Genomic DNA, 21,265 nt, shown 5'->3' with positions numbered 1-21,265 from the left:
TATTTTTTTGTCAGGGAAAATTATTGGTTACATGTTTGTGAAGCCATGGCTACAGAAATGAGGTGTCGTAAACTGCTTTGACACTTCAAAACCACTTTTGAGAGAGTGCACTGTACTGTATTACAGGAATAAAGATAACCCTTTATTACAGCTTTAAATTGATATAAAGCATTCGCTAATCCTTGATTATCATTTATTATCATGAATTTTAGATGTTAATATAATTTTCATATTTAATGAAATATCTATATTTGCCACTTTTATCAATTTCTTCTTCTTAACACATCTCATCAGAGAGTTTATTATCATACATTTACATTATGTGTGTTTACTGTAAATGTTCAAATGTGTATAATCCATATCCACATACAGATTTTATAATGACAGAAAAGTCTTCACATATCTAGCCTATTTTTTGACGTACAATAGTCTTGTGCTTGTTTGTACCTTATCACTTATATATACCCTATTTTTTTAGTTAGTCTTGTGTTTTTTGTTTTCTAAACAAGAGGTTTTGAGGTACAGTATTTCTACCAGGGCTAGCCTTCACAAGTATAAATGAATGATTTATATGGCACACATAGGTTTTTAAAGAGATAGTTCGGCCAAAAATGATATTAATAATTTACTCAGCCCGAAGCCGTCCGAGATGCATATGTCCGTCATTTTTCAGACGAACACATTTTCAGTTATTTTAGAAAATGTCTTATATCTTCAAGCTGTTAAACAGTAAAGTTACGAGGTCCACGTCCTTCAAGTCCAAAAAAATGTGCATTTATCCTTCCCCAAAGAAACCCAAACGGCTCCAGGATGATAAACAAAGGTCTTCTGAGGGTAATCCGTGTCGTGTTGTTGTAGAAATATTCATATTTAAAACTTTATAAATGAAAATAACTAGCTTCTGGTAACGCCACCATCTTAGACTCCTCAGTATTCAGGAGATAGTGACGTAGATAGGTCATAGTGTACGCACTTTTCTTAGTGACGTATGACAAATTCAGAGGGCGGGGGCACAGAGCAGCAGCAGAGAACTCTCCGTAAACTGCGTACGCTCTCATCTTGAATGCGGAGGCGAATAAGATTGCGGCGTTACCGGAAGCTAGTTATTTTCGTTTATAAAGTTTTAAATGTGGCTATTTCTACAACAAAACGGCACCGATTACCCTCAGAAGGCCTTTGTTTATCATTGTGGAGCCGTTCGGATCTATTTTGTGAGAGATGGATGCACATTTTTTATTTTGTGACTTAAGGGCGTGGACCCCATAACTTTAAATTTGATTAATTGAAAGATCTAAAACATTTTCCAAAATAACTGAAAATGTGTTCATCTAAAAAATGCAGCCTGGTCTCATTGTTAATACGTAGTATTTACACGTAACTTGTACTTGTAAATAGATGTTAAAACGTACAATGTCGACGTATTTACAACATTTAAACCTAGCATTATTACATTTTTACAGCTAAAAAATGTAAAACATTTACGTATCTTTCATTCCATAAAGATTGCTGTATAATTTCCTTTTAACCACTTTAGCGATAATTTACCACCTTAACCCTACCCCAAACCTTACCCTTAACCCAAACCTTACCCTAAATCCAAACCCTTTTTATACAAAATGTTTAAATACGTAATGTATTATTTTTATATTATGCAACGTAACGGACAGATATGTTTTGTAACATTTTAGTAACAATATAGCATTCAAAAGATATTTTAAGTCACCACTGTCCTACGCAAAAGTTTATTAAAATCATTTAACGTTACTGTTACAAAAAGCATAACAGACAGACAAGTGTAATCACAACAACTTATTTATTGCGAATATTAAAATCAGCACCAAAAGTAGTTAAAATGAAAATGTGCTATACTCCTCTTTGGAGTATATGAAGTAAAGAGAAGTATTAAAGTTATTAATCCAAGAGAACGTTGATCCGGCTTGCCTCTGTCACTGCGCGCTTTTTTAATTTCAAATGTACACCAACGGAAATTACGCAAATATGTCACGTGGCACACAAAGAGCCAATAAGCTTTTAATATCACTGCCGTAAAGCAATGTGTCGTAAAGCTTCTTAAGGCGCGATATTTGAATTCAAATTTATATTATAACAATGCGCGATCTGACTTTACGATTGCTGATGAGAACTTGGATTTTAAAGATGTGGATTACAGCAAATGTTTTGTGAATTTATGTTGTATTTTGTTGTAATTATTGCTTAGCAGTGATGGATTTATTATTCTTTGGACTCGAGTCCGACTCGAGAATCCATTCTATGGACTTGTGACTCGACTTGGACTCGCGGATTGATGACTCGTACTTGGACTCGGACTCGAGGATATATACAATCGGACTTGAGCAGTTTAATTTTCCTATTGGATGTTGGGTCCAAAAAATGACTAGAAAATTAATTTTTTTTTTTTAAAGAAAATCATTTCAGGATGTTTTCTTAATGGACTTCAATGCCAACTCAGTTGTTTGTTCTTGTTTCCTCAAAAAACAAAATGCAGCATGATTAAACATTCAATTTGTAAATTTTCTACACTAGTTCTCAATCACAAGTTTACAACAATGGAAGTAAACACATGCTTTTGATGGCGTCGTAAAGTTGCAAAGTGTGTTGCAAAGTGTATATGTCAAATCAGTTAATAAACTCCCTTTGCAATCGTGACAGTGGTGTCATTTTTGCTTAATGTACCTCTTTAATACATTTTATCAGTTTTTGAAGGTCCCAGAGTGGAGACATGTAGGCACTCTCAGACTCGAATACAGGACTCGAGACTCGGACTCGAACTCTGGTAATGGTGACTCGACTTGGACTCGACTCGGACTCTTCTTTGGTGACTCGGACTTGGACTCGGACTCGAACACTGGGACTCGAGACTCGACTCGGACTCGACAGTTGGTGACTCGACTACAACACTGTTGCTTAGTAGTAATAATAACGTATTATATAGAAGACATAGGAGAAAACGCGTTTTTGTGTGTCATGGCAAACAAATTAAATATTAAAAATAGTTAAATAAATACAGAAATTCATTGTAAAGTTTTAAAATATTCAATATTCCGAAATTCTCCGAAATATCATAATCATTTCATTAGGTAAATGGGTAAACTGTCTTAAATAAATGAGTAAAAAAAATGACTGAAAACATGTCATTATTATGAGTAAGAAACGCCAATGCCCGCGATTTTATTATTTATGAATAACTTACGTACAAATTTGTACGTTTGTAAAGCTGTAAATACGCAAATAATTTACGTATTACTCCTGTCAAAACGTCGATATTATATGTTTCAGTGTGTTTTAAACGTAAGCTAATGTACGTATTGTGCACTGAAACGTAAAAATACACACGTATTTTCATGAGATCACGTTGGAAAAATGATGGACATATGCATCTCGAACGGCTTTAAAACGGTGAGTAAATCATGGGTTTGATATTATTTTTGGCTGAACTATCCCTTTAAGGAAATCATTGAAACTGTGAAATACATTTCAAAGTATTAATAATTTATTAATAACTTTTATGATCAAACAGTTTATAAATAATTGAATAACTCAGTGATATACAGTGTAATGTCTGTATATGATTGGTTATAGTACAATTGATAGATTGTTATGCATGTTTGGTATAATAAGCAGTTTAAGACTAAACATGAATAACATGAATCAAATCATCAAGTTAACACCGTATGATTGTTTCCTCTTCTGATTCATAATGTTATTTTTATCTATAATTTTTCACCAATTGCACATTCTCTAAAATATTATATACAAGTTTAAATACTTTTAATATTTTGTTACTGTTTTCTTGCATGCAGTAAAATTCAGCCAGACATAAAGGACAGAAAGAAAGACATTGTCATTGATCCCAAAAGAAAAATACAGGATGTTAAATGTAAGAAGATGCATTTGTGTTTCATGCACCAACAAAAAGACAAAACACATGGGAGCTGCTGTCAAAAACAGATGCTTGTGGCAGCACCAGAGGAATACTAGTAGATAAGTATAATGCGTTTACCATTGTGTTTTTCAACAAATGCGGGTGGAAATAAACACAAAGGAAGACGACTGTCTAATATGTGCTGATCTAGGGTCCATAATGTTCTCTAATGCGCCCAGGTCAATATCATACTGGGTTACACACAGAACTGTCATTTAGAGCTGCACAAAGGACTGAAGCCTTTCAGTACTTTTATAAACAACACACCTGTGAGCTACTGACCAATTACGACACACACATTCACATTGTTCCACAATATTGAACAAGAAAATAAATGGACTCATTCAGAGCACTGTATGACAGAGTGCTCTAAAATCATTGAAAAACTGCAGCTAGTGTTAAGCAATTCAATACAGCAGTTCAGGTTTTGTGGTTGTTTTTTAAGCACTGCTTCTATAGATTTAGTCCTAAACCTGTCATGTAAGATATGGACATATGAACAAACATCAATGGTAGCAACCAAAGCATAATCCTTCCAACACATTTCCACTGATCGCAATGGCTGTGAAGTTGCTTTAATTCCTTAGAGGTGTAAGTAATGTCACAGGCACAAAAATAGGAATAAATGATTAGGTGCGATCAGTGATGTGTATACAGGAGTAATAAAGTGTGAGGAGAGATTCTCTCTGTTTAAATAAAGTAATAAATTGGTATTCAGGCACCAGGGTTTTCATAATTTATCTGCCATGTGAGAGCGGCTGATCATGTTGACTTAACATTTTGTCTGACATTTGGGTCTGACGAGCCCAGCCATTAACTCTCTCAACATGCTACAAGAGACTCTCAAAGGGTAGAGAAAGCGAATATACACACTCGCGTACACACGCAAGTAAAAGTCGAAATTCACACCACAGCAACTGGACAAAATTAGAGCGCATTTTCACAGATGTAGAGGCGTTATGTGTGAACACACTCTCACATATAAAGAATCAATCAGAAGCAGAAAAGGACGAGATGTCTTAACATACACATCCAATCGTGAAAAATACACACTCATTAGAAAAGAACTCACCAGTTGCGCTACCACGGTCAAAACTGACAATCAAATAAAGATTATTAATGGGGATATTACTGTACAAAATTGCAGGTACATTTGGTGTCCAAAGGCATTATTGTTCTGCTTTTTAAAAAAATATATATTTTATTAATTTGGCAGTCATGCATGTGTGAGAGTTACCCAGTCTCACAAGGTTTTGTGATATAGTCACATAATTTTTTTATTCTTTTTTGTGATATTATCACAAATTTCCGAGTTTTTTCGTAATCATATAACGAATTCTTGTTTTTTTATAACCATTGTCTCTTCGGTTTAGGGTTAGATTTGGTGCTTGCATTCATACATTGGTTTATACTATTTTTTTTATATGTCGCCTAGCGTTAGGGTTAGAGTTGGGTTTGGGATGTCATTTTATGTAAATCTAACCCTAAACTGAAGCAACAATGGTAAGAAAATAAGACAAAACAGTTGAGGAACCAATACGTGATAATCACACGAAAAAAGGAATTCGTTATACTATCACGAAAAAAAATAAAAAAATTACGTGACTCTATATCGAAATTTCGTGAGACTGGGCTTGTGAGAAAGATAGTGATAGACACAGTTTTTCTGTGTTTCTTCTGTTACATACTGTCAAAAGTGTTACTCTACCTTGGTAACAGAATTTGACAGTAACAGAATTGACACTGACTAATTCCAACAACAGAAAATCTGAATTTTCAGCACTTTATATTATTATAGGGGTGATTCTTCAACTGGGGTCGCAAACGAGAGGCAGAAACTGTAAAAATGCTTGTTTGTTTTCTTTTAATAAAATATATTGTTATGCATTTAAAATTAGTTTAATATGCTATATCCATTAAAACTGAAGCTTTATAACATTTTGGAAACACTTTACAATAAGGTTTATTAGTTAACAATAGTGTATTAGTGTAATGAACAAATCATGAGCAATACATTTGTTACAGTATTTATTAATCTTTGTTAATGTTAGTTAATAGAAATAAAGCGTTTAATTGTTTATTCATGTTAGTTCACAGTGCATTAACTAATGTTAACAAGATTTTTATAAAGTATTAGTAATTGTTGAAATTAACATTAACAAAGAATAATAAATGCTGTATAAGTGAAGTTCATTATTATGTTAACTAATGAACCTTATTTTAAAGTGTTACCAACATTTTTAATTTTAAATAATTTACACATAAAATTGTCAGAAATTTTGCTAACCTTAAGAAAATGAATAAGAAAGAATGCACTCACCATGCACCCCTCAGATCAACCAGCAGCTGCATTGACCTTTACACACAGGAAGTAGTCCAAATAGATTTCCCCCTGTTATTTAAGGGGCGACATCCATTGTTGTAACACCACAGACATGGATTTGGGGGACACTATATATGTTTTATAATTTAATAAAATTGTTCATGTTAAATCAAATCTATATTTACAATATAACCACTTCATTTGTGTTAAAAAAATGTATATTGTTGCAATTACAATCCATTATACCTCTCTGAGGTATGGTGGGAACATGCATATTTTGTTACAAATGCAATCGCTCAAACTCAATTAAAATATGTATTTTAAAACAGAAAATGAAATTGTTAATAGTGCACGAATTGTGTTTATCCTACAGAATAAAAACATGGAAACATCTAAGTTCAACTGTTGTAAAGTAGAGAGCCACCACTAGCCACCACAAATAAAGAATGACCCTATAGGCTGTAACATCTTGTGATCAATGACAATTATTATAATAATTTAAAAATATAACCATTTAAAAAAAGCAAAAAAACAAATAATGACTTTGGACACCAAATGTACCTGCAATTATAATAACATATGTACTTCATGTACTGGATTTTTGGCTGCTTTTGTCCAATGAGGGGTAGTGACGATTAGAACGCAATATAAAAAATTGCATGCAATGAGTTAAATGCTAGTAGAAGTTAAAACAGCAACCCAAAGTGTGCTTTTTTGAAACATTTATGCATTTCATGTCCAGGTTTGCGAATGGTTCCTATCTATCCTTTGCATATAATATCTCTTATTTGTCATTTCTGGCAGTGAGCATAGACAGATATGGGACAGACAAGGGTTACAGTAGATTATGTTTATGCATTAGAGACCCACCTGCTTTCATGTATAGAAACCACCATAACCCATTCAAATTTGCATGAATCTGTTTTTCCTAGAAGCAATTGTGACGGATCAAGGGAAAACAGACCCTATGATGTCAGATTCTTTTTCTTTCATTTTTCACTCTTTCTTTTCTGCATTAAAGATCAAATATTAAATCCTGTGTGTTGAATGTTAAAAGAGTTATTGAAGAAGGGAAGCAGGACTAGGGTCTATTTTCACTCAGTTTATGATTTAAATTTGCCCAAATCCCGACTGTAAGCTTTAATGTCAGGGAGGTAGAGCCAGAAAACAACATTTTCAAAATCCATAATGCAGTAAAAGAATGAATAAAAGAGTATAGACGGTACAGTGTTGAATGATGGTGTATAATTGTATTAGCACAATAAATGTTGCCTGTGTATGTGCATTTGTACCTGCCACTCTGACTAGCTGGGCCGTGCTGATGTTTCGCGCATTGGGACGCACTCGAAAAGTTACAGCTGGACCCAGAACCCTAAGAGACACAGAGAAGAAAGAGAAAGAAAGAAAGAAAGAAAGAAAGAGAGGGAGATAGATTACATACTATAATGTATGAGTATAGATTACTAGAGTATCACTTTGCAGGTAAGCAAAAGAGTTGCATTTGAAAAGCAACTTTTGTTTGGTTTAATTAAGGAATATGTTACCTCAGTAAACTGCAGGCTCATTGTTTTGTTTATAGTTTAAATAGAGACCACTAAAGAATATTGATTTTTGGCTAATTTTCTTTTCTCTTTGATACATTTTCCCTCAATGAAATAAATCCTCACAGGAAACCTGATGTCTTTAGTTGCCTAAAGAGATCCAGAAATGTTGTGCAAATCTATGATGGCATTGTAAGCAGTTAGTATTTGTGATTGAGCCAAACAGCTGTCTAGGGAGATCCCCACAGCACACTTGATTCATTTATCTATTCTAACAGAGATGTCTGTGGAGTATAATATTTCATGGTGAATTGCTTATTTAAAGAAATTGTTAAAAAATGATAAAAACTGGGGTTTGCATGACACAGTTAAGACACAAAAATATACCTACACAAATAAAAATGAAGCAATTAAAACAACATATCTGTGCACTTTAAAAACGCTGGGTTATTTTTAACCAAGCTTTGGGTCAAAAAGAGACAAACCCAATCCGTTTGATTTTATTTTGACCTATTTTGGGCTCAACAAAAAATGCAAGGTTGTTCTTACACATTGTTGGGCCAAATATAAACATTTTCTGGGTTAATTTAACCCAGCGGTTGGGTTTGTCCCATTCAACTTTGAATTTAAAATAACCCAGGATATTTTTAGAGTGTGGATGTTTTGTATTTGTTGTTTGCACCATAATACTTATTTCTCTGTAACTGGAACCTGTTGTATACAAACATGGACAATTACACTGCTTCATGTTCTAAGAAAAATATTTGATTACAGTTTTTAACAGACGCTAGGACACATTTCTCAATACTTAGGTCATTTTTGCAAAACTCCTCACACAGCTCTCCTAACAAACTTTCAGCTTGGCAAAGCAGTTCATTTCACATTCAAAATGCACTACAACTACCAAAACACTTTATTCAGGTCTCAAATCAACTCATTCTTACAGAACACTTGCAACGGTTGACAGCCGACAAACACACTTTGTCACCCACAAAACCTAAAAAATACTAACAACATTTAGCATTATACAATGTTTTCTCTGTTTATAATTCACTGCGATATATCTTACTAGAATGAATTCAGACATGATGCAGAATTCGTAAATATTTTATGTAGTTTATTTTATTTTATTTTTAAGATTTAAAAAAAATATTTTATTACAGTTTTTCTGAATTGCTAAAACACTAAACCCCAATCTCTGAACCAAATTCATAGTGGCCTAAACCCATTTGTCAAATCATGCACTCTTTTTGCAAAATTCTAAACACAAACTTCTCACTAAAACACACACTGCAATGCACTTGTTTTATAAATGCTAAACACAGGCAGGCAAAAGTTGAACACAACTACAACACCGTTATCATCGAGTAAACACAACAATTCAAAATTCTACACACTTTTATCTAATGGTATTTTTTACCAATTGTGTGGATTGGAAACAGTCTCAGAGGCAGATGAAGAGTATGAGGAAGAAAAGGACACCAAAGACGATGCAATTGGCAAAATTTGCAGTTGGATTGCTGGCTTTTTACAAAATACAAGTGCTGCTTACAGTAATATTGACAACGTACTATTACTTGCATTACTTACAGTAAAGTATTCACTATTCACTAAACTAAACTTGTGATTACAATAATATAGATTTTTAACAGTATTTGTCAAGTGTGTTGTTATGTACAATAAACATGTATTTTTCTGTAAGCAGATGTCCTGGATGTTGTGTTTTCCATTTTTTAAGGTAGTGTCTCATGGATGCATGTAGTATTTTATATTATAGACTTATGTGTGTATGATTTAAAAACTTAGTTTGAGTACAAGTGAAATGGTTTTGAAGGAATTGTTTGATTTTGCTGGAAGAGTCAGAGATTCTGTAAATTTTGTTTGAAATTGATATTTGTGTTTAAGGTTTTGAGAAAATGAGTGATGGTTTCAAAAAATGTGTTTTAGCAATTCAGAAAAACTGTAAAATATTACTGTAGAACTGTAGCAATTGCTGTCTTATTTAGTTTTGTATTATGTTATTGTTTTGAACATAAGTTTAACAGTTTTGAACTAGTACGGTATGTTCTTGTGTCTGAGGTAGAAAAGAATTCATGAAATTTGAGAAATGTAGTCATTGAATGCATTTTGTGCCAAAGCAATGATAATTCATCCTCAGTTTAGCCCACATAGACTTCTGTTGTGCTCACTGTGTGAGGAGTTTTGCAAAAGCGACCTAAGTATTGAGAAATGTGTCCTAGCATCTCTAAAAAACTGTAGTATATTTATTGGTTCTTCCTAACCCCAAAATAGCTGGAAGAAATCTGAAAAAAGACAAACCAAAGCTCGGGTCTTAGGAAGTTAATTGCTTCATTTTTTATATTTTTATTTGGGATGTTTTTTGCCACCATGACTTCAACACAGACCCTGCCGACAATCTGACCCACTTCACACTAAGAACACATCCGTTTACGTGTCATGATATTTTGCACTGAGGTATGGGGTGAATGGGGCAGCTTTCTCCTAAACGTGCAGTGGTTGAACAATTGATCTTCTCGATTCCTGATCCTAAGGCGGATGCATTTATCTGGGACACGGCTCTGAAGGTACTCCCACTGTGGACCAGGGTGAGGTGGAGGTCACGATTGGAGAGAAATACGACAGAAAAGTGAAGAAGGGAGAAAATTAAAGAGAAAAAGAAAAATAGGTGGAAGACTGGAGGAATGGATCTGTCACCAGAACAAAAACCCATTCACACATCAGTAGGAGGTGAGAGTAAGTCAAAGGTAACTTCCAGTCAACCTTTGTAGCAACCGAAATAGCACACATACTCAGATATTTGTTAGTGGTTATAGTTTTACTGAAAGCCAGGTATAAATATTCAATAATATTAACAAAGTTTGACAAATACATGATCTGTAATACCTACAGATGTAGAGCATACAGTATAATATACTGTGCACAACACTGCTTAGCTTATATTGCCAGAGAATCTGAACATCTCTGTAATGAAAGCACTGTGCTGTTAAAGCTAGATACAATAACCCAAGCTATAACACCATCACTGCTGATAAGCTATCAGCAAACAGCCCATGTCCAGTGCACAGGGAGAGGGAAGCCATGTTCTGTATGTGTGTGTTAGTGTTTCAATGTGTTTTTCAGAGAACAAGTGATTGCAAACCCATGAAAGGGTGTTTTTCTGCCCCCTAATGTCTGCACAGAGTACAGCCCTGACATCATGTCTGGAGTTCAGAGAGATGCTACACTCACTCTTCATTTAACCGCAACACACTGCAGTTTAAACATTGCAGCTGTGTATGTGTTCGAATGTCTGGGTGTTACCATGTGTACTGAAATCTGTGATTATTAATTGCAAGTATAAGAGATGCTTGGGGTTAGTTGTCACATGGCAAAGTGAACTCAGTGAACTCAGCTACTGAATGATTTCACCATTGTCTTATGTGTGTGCTTCAAACTTGGAATTTCAATATCACATTTTGTACGTTCAGGCAGAGGTTAACTATATGGAAAGTAGATTTTAATTAATAGGTTGAGCTGCATTTTTTTACAATGAGATTTTTAATAAATGTCACATGCATGCATTTTATACTGCATGTTGCACTATTTTACATTTACATTGTACGAGGGATTAATATCACAATCCTTACACTCTAAAAATTTATGCTAAATAGCACTTAAAGCTCATAATCATAGGGGATCCATTTTAGTGTTATATAGCACCTATAGAATAACCATCTGGGGGTGATATAGCACCACTATAGCACAAGATATGGTTCTATATACCACAATAGGGTTCTACATAGGTACTACATACATAGGAACTAAAAATGGTACCCCCTATGATTACGAGCCAGGGCAAAGTCCTGCAACAGGTCGGGTACCCGCATAAAAGTGTCTAAGACAGGTGGATTGTGACATTCCTAAAATTCACGCCCGGGAAGCAGCACGAATGAAAATATATACAATATTTGTATAAAAAATATCGCACTTTAATTAGAATGATTTTAGCGTGTGGAATTTATGCGTGTGCGGGTTGGGTAACGGGCCAAATATTAACGGGTCTGGGTGGGTGCGGATTTAATTTTGATATTATCATGGGTGACGGGTCGGATCTGGTGCTGAACTTTACGGGTACGGGTGGGAGCGGGCCTCCTGTCCAAAAATGGACCCGTGCAGGACTCTGAGCCAGGGAACCACTTTTAGTCATATTTAGCACCGTTTGTTTTTAGAGTGTAGGCAAGCAATATGACACGCCATCTTTTAGATATTTGCTGTTTCACTAATAATTTGTAATTTGTAGTTACAATATATTGCAAGTTGAATGGCTTTTGTCTAGCATGCAGTGTGGTTCTAAAACTTAAAAAAATAAAACAATTGTAGCTCAAACAAAATAACATTACATAATGTTTTACATAAGAGTGTGCAGCATTCAAAACACTTTTCCATTATTTTTGACAAGATGAAAAGCAAGAGATCACAAAAGATACATTAGCTGGTACATGCGTGAATAAGCCATTATTTGAGAAAGGAAATTAACCAAACACACACAGCTCACCTGGATTATTACGTTCAACTACACACAAGTATTTACACAAAGACATGGTCAGGATCCTTTAAAACATATCTTCAACAAAATCTTGTATATGTTTTCACACCGACCAAGACAGAAATATATAAAGGAAATGAGTTTTAGCTATTGATAAAACTTTTTCATCAACACATTTATTATGCTGAATATAAATGTGTGTGTGTGTGTGTGTGTGTGTGTGTGTGTGTGTGTGTGTGTGTGGGTTGGCAAATGTGGTTTACGAGGACATGAATAGTGTATAATGACATGTTAACTATGCTATTACCATGGTTTATGAGGACACAGGAAGTGTCCTCATAAACTGAAACGCTAAAAAAACATACTAAATGGTAGTTTTTCATAGATTAAAGACTGGCAACAGGTTTTTGTGACATTGGGGTTAGGGACTGGGGTAGGTTAGGGGAATAGAATATAACAGTTTGGACAGTATAAAATGCATTGCGTCTATGGAAAGTCCCCATAAACCATGTATGCTTGACTGTGTGTGTGTGTGTGTGTGTGTGTGTGTGTTATAACACACTTATATAAACATGTAGCTCTTTTGGCCAGTAAAGCACAAATAAATCAAATTAAGAAAGTAGTAATTAGTTAGTGGATTAAAAATTGGACTTTTCATCCTCATTTTATGTAAAAGTCCCCAGCTTCCCTATTTTAAAGTGTGGTAGAGAAATTAAACTCCTATGTTTCTCTGCTAGTGTCAAGACACATTTGTTGCACTTCCAAACAATTAAGCAGAAAGTTGCTTTAATCTCTGCACTCTCACTTTGAGAAAAGCATTTATCATCAGAAATGTGCTGTAATTGAACTGAAGTTTACCAATGCATGCAGGTCATGATAACACACTCCTACACATACTGAGATGCATTCTCCCCCCCTCTCTCTCTCTGGAGAAACCATTTATACAAAGCCATTTATATAAAATTTGAACTTATGCACAGAATTCAGAAAAAGCTCATAATGACTGTGCTGTCACTTGAAAATGACTTCTCAGCCCAAACAATATTGCAAAATGGAACAACAAAACACAACCACAGTTTGAGTGTTCCATTAGCACCATTAGTATGTCGACCAGCGTGAGACTGTGTCTTCAACGTGTCTGTGTGTATGTGTGTGTGTGTGTGCGCACCAGTGTGTGAGCACTTACGAGAGCTGTAGAAAATCCGTTACATGAAGGTTGACTCTCTCAGCTAAGAGCTCCATAAGGTTCAGACCCTGATCTGTGGACAGAGAACTGTGAAGGAACAAAAAGAGAGTGAGAACGAGGAAAAAGCCAATATATATATATATATTTTAGTCCATTCTAAAGGTGCTGCTTTGATGCTAGGGTGTTGTAGGAGATTTCAATGGCATTGCAAGGTGGTTGCTTAGTGGCAGGGGTCCCAGGTTCAAAATAACATTTAATTGTCTGGCAGGTTACTTAAAAAAGTTTTTCCCAGTTCTCAGTTTAAACTCTTCAGCTGTGCAGTGTGTTGATGTCGCCCACACACCGTTTTACTTAGCTGTGATTTGTGACTGATCGTTTTATTACGCCCCATTTTCCCGGTCAGCGCGGACAGACAAGTTGTTTGTCACTAAAATCTTCTTACATTGTGGCTGGTTTGATCGGATGTTACAGTGGGTGTTCGTTCAAATGCCATCACTCAAAATTCTTCTGGGTTATTTTTAACTCATATTGGACAGAACACATGTTTGGTTAATAAATAAACCTACAGTATGCTGAGTTTTTTCAATGCAATGCTGGGTTGTTCCAACACATCGTTTATTTCAAGGGTTTGGTTCCAAATTAGTTACCGCCAAAATCAGTATTGTATCAGGTCAATATTAAAAAGTAAATTCTTAATTTCATGCAAAATACAATATCCGCCATGTTATTCCATCATCACCTTTTTCCCAAAATGCGATCAACGCCAGTCCTCCTTCTCTGCAGAATGCAATAAATCCGCTCAACAAATCACAGCGCACCCTTCCACACATTGTAAACAATAATGGCGGTGGATTGAATACACACAGAATCCTAGTTTTCCTCATCTACTTTGTACTTCATGATCAACAAACAAACAAAACAAAATAATACTTTAATGGCATTGATAAACCTGTGGTGGTTTTCTGTGACGGAGCCATCAAATTCGAATAATTTACACGAGAGAAACTCAGGAGACGGAAAAATGCCGGCTGTTGCTTGTTCTCACACGACAGCATCAAGCTTCTGTCATGCATTGACCCCAGGGAATATTATGAAAAACTTTCCATTATTTTACTCAAAGTCAACAAAATTGACCGGACCAAAACATTATGCAACTGATCACTGTCAAAAAAGTTCAGTGATGACGTCTACGAAGTATAACAGCAGCAATGACAGTGTTATTAATATGACAAAGTGTTTTAATTAATGCCATTAATGTTTTTAATCAGAGTATACCACAAGTCAACTAAATAAATAAAACATGGCAAAGATGAATGCAATTTTTTATTGTAATGAATTTATTGCATTTTGCAGAAAAAATAATATATTTTTATAATAAATCTTTGAAAATCAAATTATGGATTTGAATTTTGAATTTTATTATAACCTAAAGATGTTATGAAAAAAATTGTAACAGAAAATAGTGGTTTTCATCTTGTCACTTTCTTGGTATAGTAAACACGTTTTTACCCAAATTAGCCAAAATGGATTTATTGCGTTTTGGAACAAAACTCTTCATTTATAACCCATGTGTTTTGTCCAATATTTACTCAGTGTTGGGTTAAAATAACCCAGCAGAATGTAGTTATATAAGAAGCATAAAAGGAAATCTTGCCTTTTCAAACATCAAAAATGATCTCCAACATCAACCCTAAATTTAAAATATTTCAAAATAAGAAGCCTGTAGGCACTAGGCAATAGTTGAGAACATTTATATATCTGGATATAGCTGAATTGATCCTACAGTATGTACTGTATGAATAAAACTGAACCTTACAAGCATAGCGGTGATGTATAGCAACCCAGTGCATAGGAGGAACAGAGAGGACAGAAGGAACATGAAACACATAGGGAATAGGACACAGGTGGCTTGTATGCTTTGATAAATCACCTGTATTTTCCAGCAATGAGGCAAACAATAAGGTGTAAATGGAATCCCTATGAAGTGTGATGTCTTTATGATATGGCCATGCCAAGCAAAGTTAGACACAAACGCACACCCATAAACACACACACGCTTGCTCTGTGTGTGTTTATGGGTGTGTGTTTGTGTCGTACTTGCACACGAGCCTAAAGAATGATGCATCCATATAGCCGTGTATTCGCACACATGAGAAGAAAAGTGAGAATTAGAAGACTGGCAACTGTATTCCTGATGTCTTTTTCACACCCGCCACTCGCTTTTCAATACACACTTACAGCATTTAAAATCTCTTTTTGCAGGGTATGATACAGTATATAGTAAATGCGACTGCAGTAAGTGAGCTAAAAAATATTGGAGCGTGTGTGAGATAAATTGGAAATGCAGTGGCTGTGGATACTATTGTCTTTTGATTTGAAAGATACAACCGTATACACATTAATACCGCTTTACAGGAGAGGACCCATGAGGGAAAGTAAATAAAATCTTGTACTGAATGCAGTAAAATAAATTGGGTATAAACAATTGGGTATAAACATGGACTTTGAGAATATGAAAGTGAAGGATGCCTTGTAAAAAATACATCATAGCTCCATTATGATTAAACCACATATTAAACGTAAGATTGCTGCTTTTTCCATGATTGCATAAATGTATCTGGGTCATTGACAAAAACGTTTTGGCAAGATGAGAAATTCAAAAAATATTTTTCAAAAACTTGTTTTAAAAGCATGCATCAGGTATATATTCCAATGCACATAGTGTATTTATGTTGATTTTTTAAAAATTACATTTGCACCATTTTTATGAAAGTTAAGACTTAATGGACCTGAAAATGTCAAATGGTGTAACCGCCAATTGCGCCAAAGAATAAGAAATATTAAATATTTTATCCACCTTGATGGCATGTAAGTGTATACATTTTTTTTAAATATCACACGAAAGTAATTTTTATTAGTTATTACTAAATGTAAATTTTAATGTGTTTGTAATATTTGTCCAGACATGCTGAAAACAGCTCTGTTTTCTAAATAATCTTTGACAAATGATGTAAAAATGCATGTAAATAAATCATATTAAACTTAACTAGATGATTATATTTTATTTGTTAGATTTTTTTATGACTATATTTATATAAAAATACAAGTTACACCAATTGACACATCAGTTACACCACACTGACATTTTAGCAATTATTATTTTATTTAGTAATTATTTTAGACTTGGTCTGCAAAAAAGAGAATGTATGCAAGTAATAATAAAATTTATTTTGAAATGTTAACCATTTTACGTTTAATTGAACCATACGGACATAAAATAATAACGCCTGTCATTAACCCAACTATTTATTATACTATGGTATTTGTATCCATCAAAAAAGACAGCATGTTACATACTATAAGGTTTTTGATATGTATAGTTTGTATTTGAGTGTACTGCACCTGTATATGTATTACAATAGTCTTCTTCTACATACTTTACTTACCCTTCAGTGATAATATAGCCAAAGTCTCCGTCGTGTGGACTTGTATATGCTGCGATGTTCACTTCTAGTCTCACACCCTTCTTTTGGACCTCCTCTTTATCCATGGACAGTTTTTGTGGTTTCGTTTCCAGAGAGCCTTTTGAACTGTGGATCCACTGTTCTACTTCATTGTCTACCTGTGGGTCCAGATCCAAAGTGTCAGGTTCCATTTTCGTCTTCATCAGGTCCAATTCTGTTTGTGTTGTCCGGCTCTGGACGTTCTCCAAACTAGCTCTCACCGGGCTTCCAGCATTTGGCTGGTCAACGTAACCCAGAAAAGGCTCTTTAGCTTGGGAGGGACCAGCAGATTCACGGCCAGAGTTGTGATCCAGAAATTCCAGCAGCTGGCTAATAAAACCTTTGTCCTGGAAACAAAAAGTGAGACTGGAAACTTCATTGACTTCATGTAAGATATACACTATCATGAGTCACATATCCACGTGTATTTTAACTTGTTACCTTGCCATCAGATTTGTGGATACCTTCTTTAGTTTGTGTTTCTGTGAATAGAATTTGCATTATGATAAATGATGATTTAAAGGTCATAATTATTTGTCCTCCATCAAGAAAACCTTTATGAATCAAATCAAGATGATCACCACAAAATAATGAATCTGATTTTGCCTCCAAGAACCGCAATATCAAATATCAATTTCTTACAAACTTATAAAACTTAACTTAATACCTCTTGGTGTGTTGTTTTCAGCTTTGTGCATCTGATGTGATTGATCACCAGGTTCCCACTTGTCCTTTACTTTATCATCTGGCCTCTTATTCTGTGTGACCTCTCTATCTTTCACCCCTTCCCCTCCATCCACCACCTGCAGGGCCTGGGTGATGACTTTAGAGAGCTGGTCCAGGTCGTTTGTGGACAAAGCATTCACATTGACACTCTGGCGTCCAAGCTGGTTAACAACTCTGTCAATGAACTTTTCTAAAATGAAAGAAAAGAAACAATGCACAAAGTGTTTGCATCACAAAGGTTGTACAGGTAGGTTTAATTTCCAGGGAACATGTAACTTAAATGCACTGTAACTTGCATTGAATAAAAATCTCTTCCAGATTTATACATGTAAAGGTTTTATTTATTTATTGAACTTTCCGCACTTATTTCTTTTATTTTAAGACAAAAGAATTGCTCACCATCTACAGAACTGAGGGCATTCTTGGGAGCAGTGCTACTTGCTCCAGATTTAAAAAGCAGTTTTTCGATTCTTGGCTTTGGAGGCTGTCTGGAAGCTCCTGGCTCTTTTACTATTTTGGAAGCGGGAGCGCGCTGAAGGCTAAAATAGCGCTGTTTTCCCTGTGTTTGACCTTTTTCAAAATCTTGCGCTCTCATGGACCCAGCTTGATACTGCTGAAGCTCAGCGAGAGCGACTCCAGTGCGATCTTGTTCAAAACCAGTGAGGGATGATCGACCCGCGGGAAGCTGTTCCACAATCGCCTGGAGATCAGGTCGAGTTTGTGGGAAAGAGATGTGGGGTGGAAGAGGTTTCTCTTTGAGCTGAATAAAACCCTTATGATTGGGAGGTGCATTTTCCCTGTACTGAATAAAAAAAATCACATAAGTTCTAATGTTAGCCTTGCACACAATAAGTTATAAAAATATGTATGTTTCTATTATAAAGACAATAATATATACATAAGATATCAGTGTAGGAAAAATGATGGCAGAAGTATAAATTAGTTTATATCAGCCACAAAGTTTCAACCACAAAAAATATGTTAACATCCATCAGCCTCCCTGTTTTTGCCCAGCATATCGTTCTGCTCTATTTAAGAGATTATATAAAACAATTAGATTTTCTCCACCCCTGCCGAATGGAAGGCCACACTGACTTCAGAACAGCAGGGTTGGTTTCGATGAACAAACCACCACATACACATGCTGTTTTCAAAAGCACCACAGGATACTAATGTTCAATAGTGCCATGAACTTTTCAACTCTCATGACTGTTAACTTCGAAAGAGGTTGTTTGGTAATGGTGTTTGGATATCAAGTAGGTTCTGCATTGCATTTCATCTTTAACTGACAGCTGTAATGTAGTGCCGAACAAGTTATAATAGTGAATTGGCAAACACGGACTTTTCATAGCATTTAACATGTACTTGCTGTTAAGTGAACTAAAGTGCATTACATAGCTGAGCAAATATAATGCCCAGCTTTTGTAATTGCTATAATCTGTGGCCACCACTGCTAGCATAAAAATAGCAAGCAGTAACGTTTTACATTTCAACTGTAAGTCACAAGCTAATTCCAGAGGCTGAAATGATGCCATTTCATGCATACCATATTTCTATACCAGCAAAACGGCATGTTTAAATTCACAATGGCATATTTACATATGTGCATAATGAAAATACATTTTTTATGAAAATTTTAAAAAATTGCGAAATCAAAACCAGAAAAGATTATACAAAAACTATGAATATTGTACATTTGTAAATGCAATAAATTCCATTAATGGATTTACAAATGCAAAATATCTACTATGCAAAATGCAAAAAAATGAAAAAGAACAATGAGCAGAATCTTTATGACTTTAATTTGGCAAATGATACAAATAATGTATTTTTTTTTCAAATGCATTTACACTGAAAAAAAAAGATTTATTCAATTTACTCAATTTTTTAAGGTAAGTGGTTGCAATTAGTGATGCATTTTGAATTTTTGATGAATTTGAAACCATCAGCATGTCTGCAATAGCACGAGAGAGGCTGATACCGATTGTTTCTTAATTAACTGCAGTAAGAAATCCATTATATGTAAAAAATGAGTTAATGCTGTTAATAAAATAAATGCTGAATAGCAAAAACCACCTTCGAAGGTTGTCATGCTGTCTTATTATATTTGTTTTAGCTTAATTTGTGCCTCTCTTATTATGTTGGTCAGTTGAATGTTAATTAGATCCAATCCATGTTCAGTAAAAATAATTTGATGCAGAAATAAACTAGCTAATAGAGCAACTGTATTGTATACAAGTGTTTAATTTCGGTATCGGACAGAAGTTGTCTGTTTAAATCGAAAAGCAAAAAAACAAAAAACGTTTGTTTAAATGTAGCTTAAATAAATTGATTGCAACCACTTACCTTAAAAAATTGAGTAAATTGAATGAATCTTTTTTTCAGTGTATAATGAAGAAGTTGTTATCATTTATATTGTGTCATGAAATAAATGTGGATTTTGAAAAAGGATACTGAACAATAAAGGCACCTCTCATCCTCAAAATGAAAACAAAAATACTCTCTAGTACCACAGACTTTGAAAAAAATATGTGTTAGAATATTGCAATTGGATTTTACAGATCACATGATATCATTCTGTTTCCTGCTTTAGACAGGAATTGTGTTTGGCAAATGTAAACCAATGATTGTTTGCACTACATCCATACAATATGGTGTATATATTGTTGTTGGAAATATACCTTCCAAAGGACTTGTTGCCCTTGAGGGCTCTGCTTGAAAGAGACCCCATCGCTACGCTGGAAGCCCAGATTCTGTAGGTACCTCTGTAGTGTCCTGCTGAGTTCTTCATTTTGAACTTTAGGCTTCCAATCACCATCTGAAAGGTCCGTTCTGTTTAAAATACAGTTTCATATTTACAAACAGATAAACAGTAATTCAATCAAAAATCTTTCAAACGAAAATATGAAAACTGAAATGCTTCCGAAAACAACAACAAAGATTTCAATAAACATTTTTGTCACAGATACGCACCACAGCAGAGGTTTTGTATACTCACCTAGGGGAGTTGCCAGTGAAATGGGAAGGGGTGTTTTTAAATCTTCCAAAGGGAACCTTAGGTAGCTGTGAAAGCTCTTTTGATATCACCTCCTGAGTTGTGTCATCCTGCCAAGTATATCCTACAATAAAGAGACAGAGAGAAAAAAGCACTATCAACATAAACGAATAGGATTATTTTCATCCTGAATCCCTGACATTTAAAAATACATTTACAAAGACTCAACAAGAAATATACAAGACGTCAGCATCATGGTTAAGGTATAATCATTCTCTTGCAGTCACAAAGCATTACCTTGCCAGCTAGTAAAATTGAAAATAAACTGCTGCTGATTTTCTAGCTATTCACAATCATTAGTTCCTGTATTTGAGTAATTCATCATCTGAAGAACTTGTGATGGAGTCTTTCTTTCAGTCACCTCAATTTACCAATCAAAAAACAAAATACAAACAAACAAAAATAATAATAATCAACACTTCCAAACTAATAATACAACCCT

General features: G+C 34.7%; 1 protein-coding gene across 1 annotated transcript in view; it reads right to left on the bottom strand.

Moving 5' to 3' along the window:
* ptprn2 (protein tyrosine phosphatase receptor type N2) overlaps positions 1–21,265 on the bottom strand; it is a 175,624-nt gene that overhangs the window by 107,124 nt on the left and 47,235 nt on the right. The window contains exons 4-11 of the mRNA XM_055207009.2: positions 20,767–20,887; positions 20,450–20,600; positions 18,168–18,570; positions 17,710–17,958; positions 17,484–17,524; positions 16,986–17,389; positions 13,540–13,626; positions 7,559–7,638 (exon numbers count right to left, since the gene is read on the bottom strand). Coding sequence (XP_055062984.2) covers positions 7,559–7,638; positions 13,540–13,626; positions 16,986–17,389; positions 17,484–17,524; positions 17,710–17,958; positions 18,168–18,570; positions 20,450–20,600; positions 20,767–20,887 — 1,536 coding nt within the window. The remainder of the gene's footprint in view (positions 1–7,558; positions 7,639–13,539; positions 13,627–16,985; positions 17,390–17,483; positions 17,525–17,709; positions 17,959–18,167; positions 18,571–20,449; positions 20,601–20,766; positions 20,888–21,265) is intronic.

Source organism: Misgurnus anguillicaudatus, chromosome 21 (assembly GCF_027580225.2).
Source record: "Misgurnus anguillicaudatus chromosome 21, ASM2758022v2, whole genome shotgun sequence".
In the NCBI taxonomy this organism is placed as follows: Eukaryota; Metazoa; Chordata; class Actinopteri; order Cypriniformes; family Cobitidae; genus Misgurnus; species Misgurnus anguillicaudatus.
The sequence above is the reverse complement of the archived record's forward strand: the minus strand, read 5'-3'. Positions and strand labels throughout refer to the sequence as shown.